At 65.2% G+C, this 14,057-nt stretch overlaps 1 protein-coding gene across 1 annotated transcript in view; it reads left to right on the top strand.

The window, feature by feature from the left end:
* GABBR1 (gamma-aminobutyric acid type B receptor subunit 1) overlaps nt 1-14,057 on the top strand; it is a 53,654-nt gene that overhangs the window by 20,250 nt on the left and 19,347 nt on the right. The window contains exons 3-6 of the mRNA XM_089771215.1: nt 892-1,095; nt 4,053-4,241; nt 4,401-4,421; nt 9,229-9,389. Coding sequence (XP_089627341.1) covers nt 892-1,095; nt 4,053-4,241; nt 4,401-4,421; nt 9,229-9,389 — 575 coding nt within the window. The remainder of the gene's footprint in view (nt 1-891; nt 1,096-4,052; nt 4,242-4,400; nt 4,422-9,228; nt 9,390-14,057) is intronic.

Genomic DNA, 14,057 nt, shown 5'->3' with positions numbered 1-14,057 from the left:
GCACACACCAGGGGCTGCACACGCACAGAAGCCCAGGAACACAAACACAAGGGCCCACGTGTGAAGACCCCCGCACGCACACACCAGGGCTGCACACGCACAGAAGCCCAGGAACACAAACACAAGGGCCTACGTGCGAGGACCCCTGTGCACACACACACCAGGGGCTGCACACGCACAGAAGCCCAGGAACACTAACACAAGGGCCTACGTGCGAGGACCCCTGTGCACACACACACCAGGGCTGCACACGCACAGAAGCCCAGGAACACTAACACAAGGGCCTACGTGCGAGGACCCCTGTGCACACACACACCAGGGCTGCACACGCACAGAAGCCCAGGAACACTAACACAAGGGCCTACGTGCGAGGACCCCTGTGCACACACACACCAGGGCTGCACACGCACAGAAGCCCAGGAACACTAACACAAGGGCCTACGTGCGAGGACCCCTGTGCACACACACACCAGGGCTGCACATGCACAGAAGCCCGGGAACACTAACACAAGGGCCCATGTGCGAGGACCCTGCGCACACACACCAGGGCTGCACACGCACAGAAGCCCAGGAACACTAACACAAGGGCCCACGTGCGAGGAGCCCCGCACGCACACACACCGGGGCTGCACTCGCACAGAAGCCCGGGAACACTAACACAAGGGCCCACGTGTGAAGACCCCCGCACGCACACACCGGGGCTGCACTCGCACAGAAGCCCGGGAACACTAACACAAGGGCCCACGTGCGAGGAGCCCCGCACGCACACACACCGGGGCTGCACTCGCACAGAAGCCCGGGACCACTAACACAAGGGCCCACGTGCGAGGAGCCCCGCACGCACACACGGGCTCTTCCCCCCGCCTGACGCTGCCCCGCTCTGCCCCCCAGGCTGTGAGATCATCCACCCGCCGCGGGACGGGGGGATCCGGTACCGGGGCCTGACCCCGGACCAGGTGCAGACCGTGCGCCTCCTGCCCTTCGACTACGAGATCGAGTACGTCTGCCGGCCCGACCGCGAGATCGTGGGGCCCAAAGTGCGCAAGTGTCTGCCCAACGGCACCTGGACCGAGATGGGCCACGCCAGCCGCTGCCGTGAGTCGCCCCGGCCTGGCTTGGGGCCAGCTCCAGCTGAGCCCGGGGGGCGGGGTCTCGGGGGGGCGGGGTGTCTGGGTAGGTGGGGCCACTGGGTGGGCGGGGCCTGGTTGTTTTACGGGGGCAGGGCATGTGGCCTGTCTTCTCCAGGGGGCACCAGCCCCGGGGGGGGGGGCAGGAGGGCAGGGGGGGCGGGCTCTGGCTGGCATATGTGGGCGGGGCCCCTGGGTGGTTGAGGCCTGGCTGGTCTATCGGCGGGGGGGTCTGGGTGGGCGGGGCCTGGCTGTCTTATGTGGAATGGGGGGCTCTGGGTAGGTGGGGCCCCTGGGGGGCAGGGCCTGGCTAGCCTATGGGTGGGCGGGGCCCGGCTGTCTTCACCGAGAAGTCTGGAGGTGTGCCTAACGTAGTGAATACAAGCAGAGAGAGGGTAAGTTTAGAAGATAGGATACACAAAGAACAAGTTAAAAGTCACTTAGGAAAGTTAGATGTCAGCAAGTCACCAGGTCCTGATGAAATGCATCCCAGGATACTCAAGGAGCTGATAGAGGAGGTATCTGAGCCTTTAGCTATGATCTTTGAAAAATCATGGCAGACAGGGGAGATTCCAGAAGACTGGAAAAGGGCAAATATTGTGCCCATCTATAAAAAGGGGAATAAGAACAACCCAGGAAATTATAGACCGGTCAGTTTAACATCTGTCCCAGGGAAGATAATGGAGCAGGTAATTAAGGAAATCGTATGCAAACACTTGGAAAGTAATAAAGTGATAGGGAATAGCCAGCATGGGTTTGTGAAGAACAAGGCATGCCAAACTAATCTGATAGCTTTCTCTGATAAGATAACGAGCCTTGTGGATAAGGGAGAAGCGGTGGATGTCATATACCTAGACTTTAGTAAGGCATTTGATACGGTCTCGCATGATATTCTTATTGATAAACTAGGCAAATATAACTTAGATAGGGCCACGATAAGGTGGGTGCATAATTGGCTGGATAACCGTAGTCAGAGAGTTGTTGTTAACGGTTCTAAATCCTGCTGGAAAGGGATAACAAGTGGAGTTCCTCAAGGGTCTGTTTTGGGACCCGTACTATTCAATATCTTCATCAATGATGTAGATATTGGGATAGAGAGTACTCTTATTAAGTTTGCAGATGATACCAAACTGGGTGGGGTTGCAACTTCTTTGGAGGATAGGGACATAATTCAAAATGACCTTAGCAAGTTAGAGAAATGGTCAGAGGTAAACAGGATGAGGTTTAATAAAGAGAAATGCAAAGTGCTCCACTTAGGAAGGAACAATCAGTTCCATACATACAAGATGGGAAGCGACTGTCTAGGAAGGAGCATGGCGGAAAGGGATCTAGGGGTCATAGTGGACCACAAGTTGAATATGAGTCAACAGTGTGATGCTGTTGCAAAAAAAGCAAATATGATTCTAGGTTGTATCAACAGGTGTGTTGTAAGCAAAACTCGTGAAGTCATTCTGCCGCTCTGCTCTGCACTAGTTAGGCCTCAGCTGGAGTACTGTGTCCAGTTCTGGGCGCCACATTTCAAGAAAGATGTGGAGAAATTGGAAAGGGTACAGAGAAGAGCGACAAGAATGATTAAAGGCCTAGAGAACATGACCTATGAAGCCAGGCTTCATGAACTGGGCTTGTTTAGTTTGGAAAAAAGAAGATTAAGGGGGGACATGATAGCGGTTTTCAAATATCTAAAAGGGTGTCACAAGGAGGAAGGCGAAAATTTGTTCCTCTTGGTTTCTGAGGACAGGACAAGGAGTAATGGGCTTAAAGTGCAGCAGGGGAGGTTTAGATTGGACATTAGGAAAAAATTCCTAACTGTCAGGGTGGTCAAATATTGGAATAAATTGCCAAGGGAGGTGGTGGAATCTCCCTCTCTGGAGATATTTAAGAACAGGTTAGATAGACATCTGTCAGGGATGGTGTAGACGGAGCTTGGTCCTGCCTTGAGGGCGGGGGGCTGGACTCGATGACCTCTCGAGGTCCCTTCCAGTCCTATTATTCTATGATTATTCTATGATTCTATGTGGGAGGGCCCCATGGCTGGGCGGGGCCTCTGGGTGGGCAGGGCCTGGCTGTCATATGCGGAAGGGGGGCTCTGGGTAGGTGGGGCTACTGGGTGGGCGGGGCCTGGCTGGCGTATGTGGGCGGCCCTGTGGTTGGGCGGGGCCTCTGGGTGGGCAGGGCCTGGCTGTCATATGCGGAAGGGGGGCTCTGGGTAGGTGGGGCCTCTGGGTGGGCGGGGCCTGGCTGGTGTAGGTGGGCGGGCCCCGTGGCTGGGTGGGGCCTCTGGGTGGGCGGGGCCTGGCTGGTGTAGGTGGGCGGGCCCCGTGGCTGGGTGGGGCCTTTGGGTGGGCGGGGCCTGGCTGGCGTATGTGGGCTGGCCCCGTGGCTGGGCGGGGCCTGGCTGGCGTATGTGGGCGGGCCCTGTGGCTGGGCGGGGCCTCTGGGTGGACGGGGCCTGGCTGGCATATGTGGGCGGGCCCTATGGCTGAGTGGGGCCTCTGAGTGGGCAGGGCCTGGCTGGCATATGTGGGCGGGCCCCGTGGCTGGGTGGGGCCTCTGGGTGGGCGGGGCCTGGCTGGCATATGTGGGCGGGCCCTGTGGCTGAGTGGGGCCTCTGGGTGGACGGGGCCTGGCTGGCATATGTGGGTGGGCCCTGTGGCTGAGTGGGGCCTCTGGGTGGGCAGGGCCTGGCTGGCGTATGTGGGCGGGCCCCGTGGCTGGGTGGGGCCTCTGGGTGGGCGGGGCCTGGCTGGCATATGTGGGCGGGCCCTGTGGCTGGGCGGGGCCTCTAAGTGGGCGGGGCCTGGCTGGCGTATGTGGGTGGGCCCTGTGGCTGGGCGGGGCCTCTGGCTGGGCGGGGCCTGGCTAGTGTATGTGGGCGGGGCCTCTGGGTGGGCGGGGCCCGGCTCTGACCGCCCTGCCCCCCCGCAGTGCGGACCTGCCCGCGGATGTACCTGAGCCTGGAGAACGGGCAGGCGGTGGCGCGAGGCGTGGAGCGGGTGCCGGTGGAGGGGGCCTGGGTGGAGTACCACTGCCACGCCGGCTTCCACCTGCTCGGCAGCCCCCGCAGCAACTGCACCAAGCTGGGCCGCTGGAGCACCCCCAAGCCCGTCTGCGAACGTGAGTCGGGGGGCTGAGGGGGGCGGGGGGCAGGGGCCGTGGGGCAGGCTCTTGGGGGAGGGGTGTGCCGGGCAGGGTCTCCAGGGGCTTCCCCAGGGCAGGGGGGTGCCTGGGACGTATCCCCCCGTGGATCTGACCCCCGCTCTCCTTCCCCCACAGTGCGACGTCCCTTGGCCACAGGTGAGTGGCTGCCGGAGGTCCCGCGGCCGGGAGGGGCGGGGGCAGGGCCGGGTCTGCACCCGACACGTGGGGCTGGGGGGCGGGGTCCGTGTCTGCCAGACACACGTGCCCAGCTGCCAGCGTCCCTAATCCCGGCCTGACCTACATGCTGGCTGGCCGCGCGGCCAGGACCCTCTCCCCGCACACCGTGGGGCAGGGCCGGGCACCCCGCACGGGTGGGGCGGGTCCCCCAGCTCAGAGACCCAAGGGCTTTTCCCCAGCCCCAGGGACCCCCCACCCAGACACACAGCCATCCGTCTGTCTGTCTGTCTGTCTGTCTGTCCTACCCCCGTCTATCTACCCATCTGCGTGACACCCCCTCGATCTATCTATCCCCACCCACCCATCCACCCATCCACCCACCCATCCACCCATCTATCTATCTATCTATCTATCTATCTATCTATCTATCTATCCCCACCCACCCCCTCTATCTATCTATCTATCTATCTATCTATCTATCTATCTATCTATCTATCTATCCCCACCCACCCCCTCTATCTATCTATCTATCTATCTATCTATCTATCTATCTATCTATCTATCTATCTATCTATCTATCTATCTATCTATCTATCTATCCCCACACCCCCTCTATCTATCTATCTATCTATCTATCTATCTATCTATCTATCTATCTATCTATCTATCTATCTATCCCCACCCACCCCCTCTATCTATCTATCTATCTATCTATCTATCTATCTATCTATCTATCTATCTATCTATCTATCCCCACCCGCCCCCTCTATCTATCTATCTATCTATCTATCTATCTATCTATCTATCTATCTATCTATCTATCTATCTATCTATCTATCTATCTATCTATCTATCTATCTATCTATCCCCACACCCCCTCTATCTATCTATCTATCTATCTATCTATCTATCTATCTATCTATCTATCCCCACCCGCCCCCTCTATCTATCTATCTATCTATCTATCTATCTATCTATCTATCTATCTATCTATCTATCTATCTATCCCCACACACCCCCTCTATCTATCTATCTATCTATCTATCTATCTATCTATCTATCTATCTATCTATCTATCTATCCCCATCCCCCTCTCTCCTCCATCCTACCCCTTCTCCACTGTCTCTAACCTCCCTCTCTTCCACCATTTTTCTGGCACCCACCAGTCCCCTGTGGCCCAGCTGAGGCTGCAGAAAGGGGGGGTTCCCTGCTGTCCCACCTGGCCATGGCCCCCCCGGGGAACGCCTCTTCGGGGGCACCGGGTCCCATCTTTGCCCCTCTTCCCGTGTCCATCTTAGCTGGGCTTTGGGGGTCACCTGGGTGGGAGCCCGGTTTGGGGAGCCGTGGGGGGAAGGGGGCTTCTGTCAGCATGTTGATGGGGGGGTGTCCCCACATTGTCTCTGCCCCACTCCATGGGGATGGCCCCCGTTCCCCGGCCCCACCGGGTGTGAATGCGGCCACATGCCAGCACTTGGTGGGAGCGAACACCCCCTCTTCTCCCCCCACATCTCCCCTTCCCCCGCTCCTCCCCAGAAGCCCCCTCCCTCGTTCCTCCCCCCATAACTCCCCTCCCCCCGCAGCCTCCCTCTCCCTCTCATCCCCCCCAGCTCCCTTTCCCCTCCCAGCTCCCCAACAACCCCCTCTCTTCCCCATCCCTCCGGTAGCCCCCTTCCCTTGCTACTCCCCCACCTCCCCCCTCCTCATCCTGCTCCCTCCGGCCACCCCTCTCGGCCCTCCCCCTCCCTCTCGCTCCTCCCGCGCACCCCTCCCCTTCTCCTCTTCCCTCCCCCTCCCCCTCCCCTCCCTCCATCTCTCCCCTCCCTCTCGCTCCTCCCCACACACCCCTCCCCTTCTCCTCTTCCCTCCCCCTCCCCCTCCCCTCCCTCCCGTTCCTGCATCCCTCCCCCTCCCACCATCTCTCCCTCCCTCCCCCTCGCTCCTCCCACGCACTCCTCCCCTTCTCCTCTTCCCTCCTCCCTCCCCCTCCCCTCCCTCCATCTCTCCCCCTCCCTCTCGCTCCTCCCGCGCACCCCTCCCCTTCTCCTCTTCCCTCCACCCTCCCCTCCCCTCCCTCCCCTTCCTGCATCCCTCCCCCTCCCACCATCTCTCCCTCCTCCCCCTCGCTCCTCCCACGCACCCCTCCCCTTCTCCTCTTCCCTCCACCCTCCCCCTCTCCTCCCTCCCCTTCCTGCATCCCTCCCCCTTCCACCATCTCTCCCTCCTCCCCCTCGCTCCTCCCATACACCCCTCCCCTTCTCCTCTTCCCTCCACCCTCCCCCCTCCCCTCCCTCCCCCGTTCCTGCATCCCTCCCCCTCCCACCATCTCTCCCTCCTCCCCCTCGCTCCTCCCATACACCCCCTCCCCTTCTCCTCTTCCCTCCTCCCTCCCCTCCCCCTCCCTCCATCTCTCCCCCTCCCTCTCGCTCCTCCCGCGCACCCCTCCCCTTCTCCTCTTCCCTCCCCCTCCCCCTCCCCTCCCTCCCGTTCCTGCATCCCTCCCCCTCCCACCATCTCTCCCTCCTCCCTCTTCCTCCTCCTGCGCACCCCTCCCCTTCTCCTCTTCCCTCCACCCTCCCCCTCTCCTCCCTCCCCTTCCTGCATCCCTCCCCCTCCCACCATCTCTCCCTCCTCCCTCTTCCTCCTCCTGCGCACCCCTCCCCTTCTCCTCTTCCCTCCACCCTCCCCTCCCCTCCCTCCCCTTCCTGCATCCCTCCCCCTCCCACCATCTCTCCCTCCTCCCTCTTCCTCCTCCCATACACCCCTCCCCTTCTCCTCTTCCCTCCACCCTCCCCTCCCCTCCCTCCCCTTCCTGCATCCCTCCCCCTCCCACCATCTCTCCCTCCTCCCCCTCGCTCCTCCCACACACCCCTCCCCTTCTCCTCTTCCCTCCTCCCTCCCCCTCCCCTCCCTCCCGTTCCTGCATCCCTCCCCCTCCCACCATCTCTCCCTCCTCCCCCTCGCTCCTCCCATACACCCCTCCCCTTCTCCTCTTCCCTCCTCCCTCCCCCTCCCCTCCCTCCATCTCTCCCCCTCCCTCTCGCTCCTCCCGCACACCCCTCCCCTTCTCCTCTTCCCTCCACCCTCCCCTCCCCTCCCTCCATCTCTCCCCTCCCTCTCGCTCCTCCCGCGCACCCCTCCCCTTCTCCTCTTCCCTCCCCCCTCCCCCTCCCCTCCCTCCATCTCTCCCCCTCCCTCTCGCTCCTCCCGCACACCCCTCCCCTTCTCCTCTTCCCTCCACCCTCCCCCCTCCCCTCCCTCCATCTCTCCCTCCTCCCCCTCTCTCCTCCCACGCACCCCTCCCCTTCTCCTCTTCCCTCCACCCTCCCCCTCCCCTCCCTCCCGTTCCTGCATCCCTCCCCCTCCCACCATCTCTCCCTCCTCCCCCTCGCTCCTCCCCCGCACCCCTCCCCTTCTCCTCTTCCCTCCACCCTCCCCCTCCCTCCCTCCCCTTCCTGCATCCCTCCCCCTCCCACCATCTCTCCCTCCTCCCTCTCGCTCCTCCCATGCACCCCTCCCCTTCTCCTCTTCCCTCCATGCTTCCCCTCCCCTCACTCCTCCTCCCTCCCTCCCTCCCCCTCCCCTCCCTCCATCTCTCCCCCTCCCTCTCGCTCCTCCCGCGCACCCCTCCCCTTCTCCTCTTCCCTCCACCCTCCCCCTCTCCTCCCTCCCCTTCCTGCATCCCTCCCCCTCCCACCATCTCTCCCTCCTCCCTCTCGCTCCTCCCAGCACCCCTCCCCTTCTCCTCTTCCCTCCATGCTTCCCCTCTCCCTCACTCCTCCTCCCTCCCTCTCTCCCCCTCCCCTCCTTTCTCCTCCCTCCCATCCCTCACCACTCCCCCACCATCCTCCATCCCCCTGCCCTCCTTTCGCCTCCTTCCCCCTCCCCTCCCTCTCTCTCATCCCTCCCACTCCCCTCCCCTCCCCTTCCTCCCTCTCCCTCCCTCCCTGCATCCCCTCCCCTCCCCCACCATTGCTCCGTCCCCCTGCCCTCCTTTCTCCTCCCCTCTCCCTCCCTCCCTCCCTGCATCCCTAACCCTCCCCACCGTTGCTCCATCCTTCCCCTCCCCTCCCCTCCTTCCTCCCCCTCCCATCCCTTGATCCCTCCCTGCCATCCCTGCCCGTCCCCACCATCTCTCCATCCCCCCCGCCCTTCTTTCTCCTCCCTCCTCCTCCCCTCCCTCCCTCCCCCTCTCACCATGGCTCCATCCCCCTCCCCTCCTTTCTGTTCCCTCCCCCCTTCCTCTGCCTCCCCCCTCCCGCTCCCCCCTGCATCCCTCCCCCTCCCCACCATCTCTCCTCCTTCCCCCTCCCCTCCCCTCCCCTCCCCACCATCTCTCCTCCTTCCCCCTCCCCTCCCCTCCCCCTTCCCCTCCCACCATCTCTCCTCCTTCCCGTCCCCTCCCCTCCCTCCCCTCCCCTCCCCACCATCTCTCCTCCTTCCCCCTCCCCTCCCCTCCCCCTCCCCCCTCCCCACCATCTCTCCTCCTTCCCCTCCCCTCCCTCCCCCTCCCCCTCCCCCTCCCCACCATCTCTCCTCCCTCCCCCTCCCCTCCCCGCCTCCCCCCTCGCTCCGCCCCCCGCATCCCTCCCGCGCCGCGCTCCCCCCCTCCCGCCCCCCGCGCCGCCGCCGCCGCCGCCGCCGCAGAACCTCCCGCGCGCCCTGGCCGGGCCCCGGGCCCCCCGCGCGCCCCAGCCCCCTTGCTCCGGCCCGGCCGGGTGTGGGGGTCCGCTGCGGGCGCTGCTGCTGCTGGCGGGGCTGGCGGCGCTGACGGGCGGCCGGGCCGCAGGGCGCCGGGCCGTGCACGTCGGGGCGCTGTTCCCCATGAGCGGCGGCTGGCCGGGGGGCCAGGCCTGTCTCCCCGCCGTGCGCATGGCGCTGGAGGACGTGAACCGCCGCCGGGACATCCTGCCGGACCACGAGCTGCGCCTCATCCACCACGACAGCAAGGTGCGGGCCGGGGGGCGCGGGGCTGGGGGGCGGCAGGGGGCGCACGGTTGGGGGGTTCAGGCAGAGGGATGCAGGATTCCGGGGTGCCGGCGGGGGGCGCGGGGCTGGGGGGCGGCGGGGGGCGCACGGTTGGGGGGTTCAGGCAGAGGGATGCAGGATTCCGGGGTGCGGGCCGGGGGGCCGGCGGGGGGCGCGGGGCTGGGGGGGCCGGCGGGGGGCGCGGGCCTGGAGGACCGGCGGGGGGCGCACGGTTGGGGGGTGCAGGCCGGGGGGTCTGGCGGGGGACACAGAGTTGGGGCTCAGGTAGAGGGGTGCAGGATTCGGGGGGCTGGCGGGACACAGTATTGGGGTGTCCAGGCCGGGGGGCTGGCGGGGGACACAGAGTTTGGGGTTCAGGCAGAGGGGTTCAGGATTCGGGGGTGCAAGCCGGGGTCGTGGGGATGGGGGGCTGGCAGAGTTGGGGAGTTCAGGCAGAGGGATTCAAGATTCCAGGGTGCAGGCAGAGGGGTGCGGGGCTGGAGGGCTAGCTGGGGGCGCAGGGTTGGGGGGTGCAGGCCGGGGGCTGTGGTGTGGGGGGTGCTGCCAGGGGGCACAGTGTTGGGGGATGCAGGCTGTGGGATGCAGGTCTGGGGGTGTGGGGTTGGGGGGGGCAGGCCGGGGGCACAATATTGGGGTGTCAGGCCAGGGGTTTGGGGTTGCGGGGCTGGTGGGAGACACAGAGTTGGGGGGCTCAGGCCGAGGGGTGCAGCATTTGGGGGTTCAGGCCGGGGTGTACCGGGTTGGGGGATGGCAGGGGACTCAGGGTTGGGGGGTTCAGGCAGAGGGGCGCAGGATTCGGGGGTGCAGGCCGGGGGCTGTGGATGTGGGGTGCTGGCTGGGGGCACAGTGTTGGGGGGTGCAGGCTGTAGGGTGCAGGCCAGGAGATGCAGGGTGGGGGGTGCAGGTAGGGGGGTTCAGGGTTGCAGGGTTCAGGCCAGAAAGGGAGGGGTTGGTGGTGCAGGCGGGGGGGAAGGGTTTGGGGGTGCAGGGATGGAGGCTTGTGGTTGGGGGGTGTGAGGGTGCAGGCTGGGGGCGCAAGGGCTTGGGGGCACCACCATGGGGTGTGGAGCTTAGGGTTCTGGCTGGGGGTGCGGGGCTGAGCAGTTCAGGGCTGGAGGAACAGTGAGGGGCACAGGGTTGGGGGGTGCAAGCTGCGGGCTGCGGGGGAGCTGCTGGCCATGGGCCTGGGGAGGCACAGGGTTGAGGGCACCAGCATGGGGTGTGGAAATGGGGGAGCCAGTGGGGGACACCATCTTGGATGGGCATGGGGGGCTGGACATGGTGGTGCAGGCTGGCTGTGGGGGGCAGCAGGGAGGGACATGGGGGTGCAGGCTGGTTGTGGGGGGCAGCAGGAAGGGACATGGGGGGCAGGCTGGCTGTGGGGGGCAGCAGGAAGGGACATGGGGGGCAGGCTGGTTGTGGGGGGCAGCAGGAAGGGACATGGGGGGCAGACTGGCTGTGGGGCAGCAGGAAGGGACATGGGGGGCAGGCTGGCTGTGGGTCAGCAGGGAGGGACATGGGGGGCAGGCTGGCTGTGGGGGGCAGCAGGGAGGGACATGGGGGGCAGGCTGGCTGTGGGGTCAGCAGGGAGGGACATGGGGGGCAGGCTGGCTGTGGGGGGCAGCAGGGAGGGACATGGGGGGCAGGCTGGCTGTGGGGTCAGCAGGGAGGGACATGGGGGGCAGGCTGGCTGTGGGGGGCAGCAGGAAGGGACATGGGGGGCAGGCTGGCTGTAGGGGGGCTAATAGTGCAGGGGGCTGGAGAGCAAGGGGTCGCCAACAGGGCCAGGCCTGGGGGCGGGGAAGGGAGCATCAGTGGGGCTGGGCCGAGGGTTCCATGGAGCTGGGGGCACCAATGGGGGGAGGTGGCCTTGGGGGCACAGGGGAAAGGGGCGTCCCAGAAGTGGGGGGAGGCAGAGGCTGGGGGGATGCACACACACATCCCCCCCCCGTGCTGCGTGTCTCGCACGCTCCCTCTGCTCCCTCGCACGTGCCCTGGGCCGGATGGCTCCCCGTCAGGTCTGCCCCTGCTGGTCGGCTCCGTTCCTTGTGTCTCCCCCCCCCCCCCCCGCGCACAAGCGCCTTGCACGCCCAGCCTGTTGCACACGTGTCGGCTGTCTGGGCCCCCTCGTGCTCTGCCCTTCTCTTGCACGCCCGCGCACGGATTCCCTGGGGCCGCTCCGAGTCACTGCCTCCTGCGCACGCTGACACGGTCACGCGCCTCGCCCCCGCCTCGCGTCTTCCAGGCTCCTTTTTCCCCAGCCCCCTCGCCCAGCCCTGGGCACTGGGGTCTGGTGGGTCAGACCGGGGGGGCTGGGAGCCAGGACCCCCCCAGTCACACTCCCTCTGGGGGTCCTGGCTCACCCCCCCCCCCCCGCCCCGAGCCATCTACATGGAATCTGGAGCAAATTTCCCAAGCAGCAAAGCTTCCGTCCTCCTTGAAATGCACCATCTTGAGAATGTCGCCTGTCTGCCCCCTCCCCCCAGCTACACACACAGCCCGTCCGCCTGTCCATCACTCCCGACACACCCCGTCCGCCTGTCCCTCTCTCCCCTTGCACCCCGTCCGCCTGTCCCTCTTTCCTGGCACACTCTGTCCGCCTGTCCCTCTCTCCCCTTGCACCCCGTCCGCCTGTCCCTCTCTCCCCTTGCACCCCGTCCGCCTGTCCCTCTCTCCCTGCTCACCCCGTCCGCCTGTCCCTCTTTCCCGGCACACCCCGTCCGCCTGTCCCTCTCTCCCTGCTCACCCCGTCCGCCTGTCCCTCTTTCCCGGCACACCCCGTCCGCCTGTCCCTCTCTCCCCTTGCACCCCGTCCGCCTGTCCCTCTTTCCCGGCACACCCTGTCCGCCTGTCCCTCTTTCCCGGCACACCCCGTCCGCCTGTCCCTCTCTCCCCTTGCACCCCGTCCACCTGTCCCTCTTTCCTGGCACACTCTGTCCGCCTGTCCCTCTCTCCCCTTGCACCCCGTCCGCCTGTCCCTCTCTCCCCTGGCACCCCGTCCGCCTGTCCCTCTCTCCCTGCTCACCCTGTCCGCCTGTCCCTCTTTCCCGGCACACCCCGTCCGCCTGTCCCTCTCTCCCCTTGCACCTCGTCCGCCTGTCCCTCTTTCCCGGCACACCCCATCCGCCTGTCCCTCTCTCCCCATGCACCCCGTCTGCCTGTCCCTCTCTCCCGGCTCACCCCGTCTGCCTGTCCCTCTCTCCCGGCACACCCCGTCCGCCTGTCCCTCTCTCCCCTTGCACCCTGTCCGCCTGTCCCTCTTTCCCGGCACACCCTGTCCGCCTGTCCCTCTTTCCCGGCACACCCCGTCCGCCTGTCCCTCTCTCCCCTTGCACCCCGTCTGCCTGTCCCTCTCTCCCGGCTCACCCCGTCCGCCTGTCCCTCTCTCCCCTTGCACCTCGTCCGCCTGTCCCTCTTTCCCGGCACACCCTGTCCGCCTGTCCCTCTTTCCCGGCACACCCCATCCGCCTGTCCCTCTCTCCCCTTGCACCCCGTCCGCCTGTCCCTCTTTCCCGGCACACCCCGTCCGCCTGTCCCTCTCTCCCCTTGCACCCCGTCCACCTGTCCCTCTCTCCCTGCTCACCCTGTCCGCCTGTCCCTCTTTCCCGGCACACCCCGTCCGCCTGTCCCTCTTTCCCGGCACACCCCATCCGCCTGTCCCTCTCTCCCCTTGCACCCCGTCCGCCTGTCCCTCTTTCCCGGCACACCCCGTCCGCCTGTCCCTCTCTCCCCTTGCACCCCGTCCACCTGTCCCTCTCTCCCTGCTCACCCTGTCCGCCTGTCCCTCTTTCCCGGCACACCCCGTCCGCCTGTCCCTCTCTCCCCTTACACCTCGTCCGCCTGTCCCTCTTTCCCGGCACACCCCGTCTGCCTGTCCCTCTCTCCCCTTGCACCCCGTCCGCCTGTCCCTCTTTCCCGGCACACCCCGTCCGCCTGTCCCTCTCTCCCGGCTTACCCCGTCCACCTGTCCCTCTCTCCCGGCACACCCTGTCTGCCTGTCCCTCACTCCCGGCACACCCCATCCACCTGTCCCTCTCTCCCCATGCACCCCGTCTGCCTGTCCCTCTCTCCCGGCTCACCCCGTCTGCCTGTCCCTCTCTCCCGGCACACCCCGTCCGCCTGTCCCTCTCTCCCGGCTCACCCCATCCTCCTGTCCCTCTCTCCCGGCACACCCCGTCCGTCTGTCCCTCACTCCCGGCACACCCCATCCACCTGTCCCTCTCTCCCCGTGCACCCCGTCCGCCTGTCCCTCTCTGCCCACTCACCCCGTCCGCCTGTCCCTCTCTCCCGGCACACCCCGTCTGCCTGTCCCTCTCTCCCCGTGCACCCCATCCATTTGTCCCTCTCTTCTGGCACACCCCATCCACCTGTCCCTTTTCCCATTCACCCCATCCGCCTGTCTGTCTCTCCCCACACACTCCATCTGCCTGTCTGTCTGTCCATCCCAGCTTCCTCCTCTCTCTGTCTCTCCCCTGCCTTCATCTCCTCATCTCTCTGTGTCCCCCGCCCTCCCCACGCTCCCCCATCTGCCCCCCCCCCAGCTCGCTGTGGCTGATAGGTTGCCATGGCAGCCCAAGCTACTTTGCCTGCTGATGGGGTTGTCATGGAAACTGATCTTCCTCCCCCAGC

The sequence above is a fragment of the Pelodiscus sinensis genome, chromosome 19, assembly GCF_052426305.1.
Source record: "Pelodiscus sinensis isolate ZL-2025 chromosome 19, ASM5242630v1, whole genome shotgun sequence".
NCBI classification, from domain to species: Eukaryota; Metazoa; Chordata; order Testudines; family Trionychidae; genus Pelodiscus; species Pelodiscus sinensis.
This window is presented reverse-complemented; position numbering and strand designations above follow the sequence as displayed.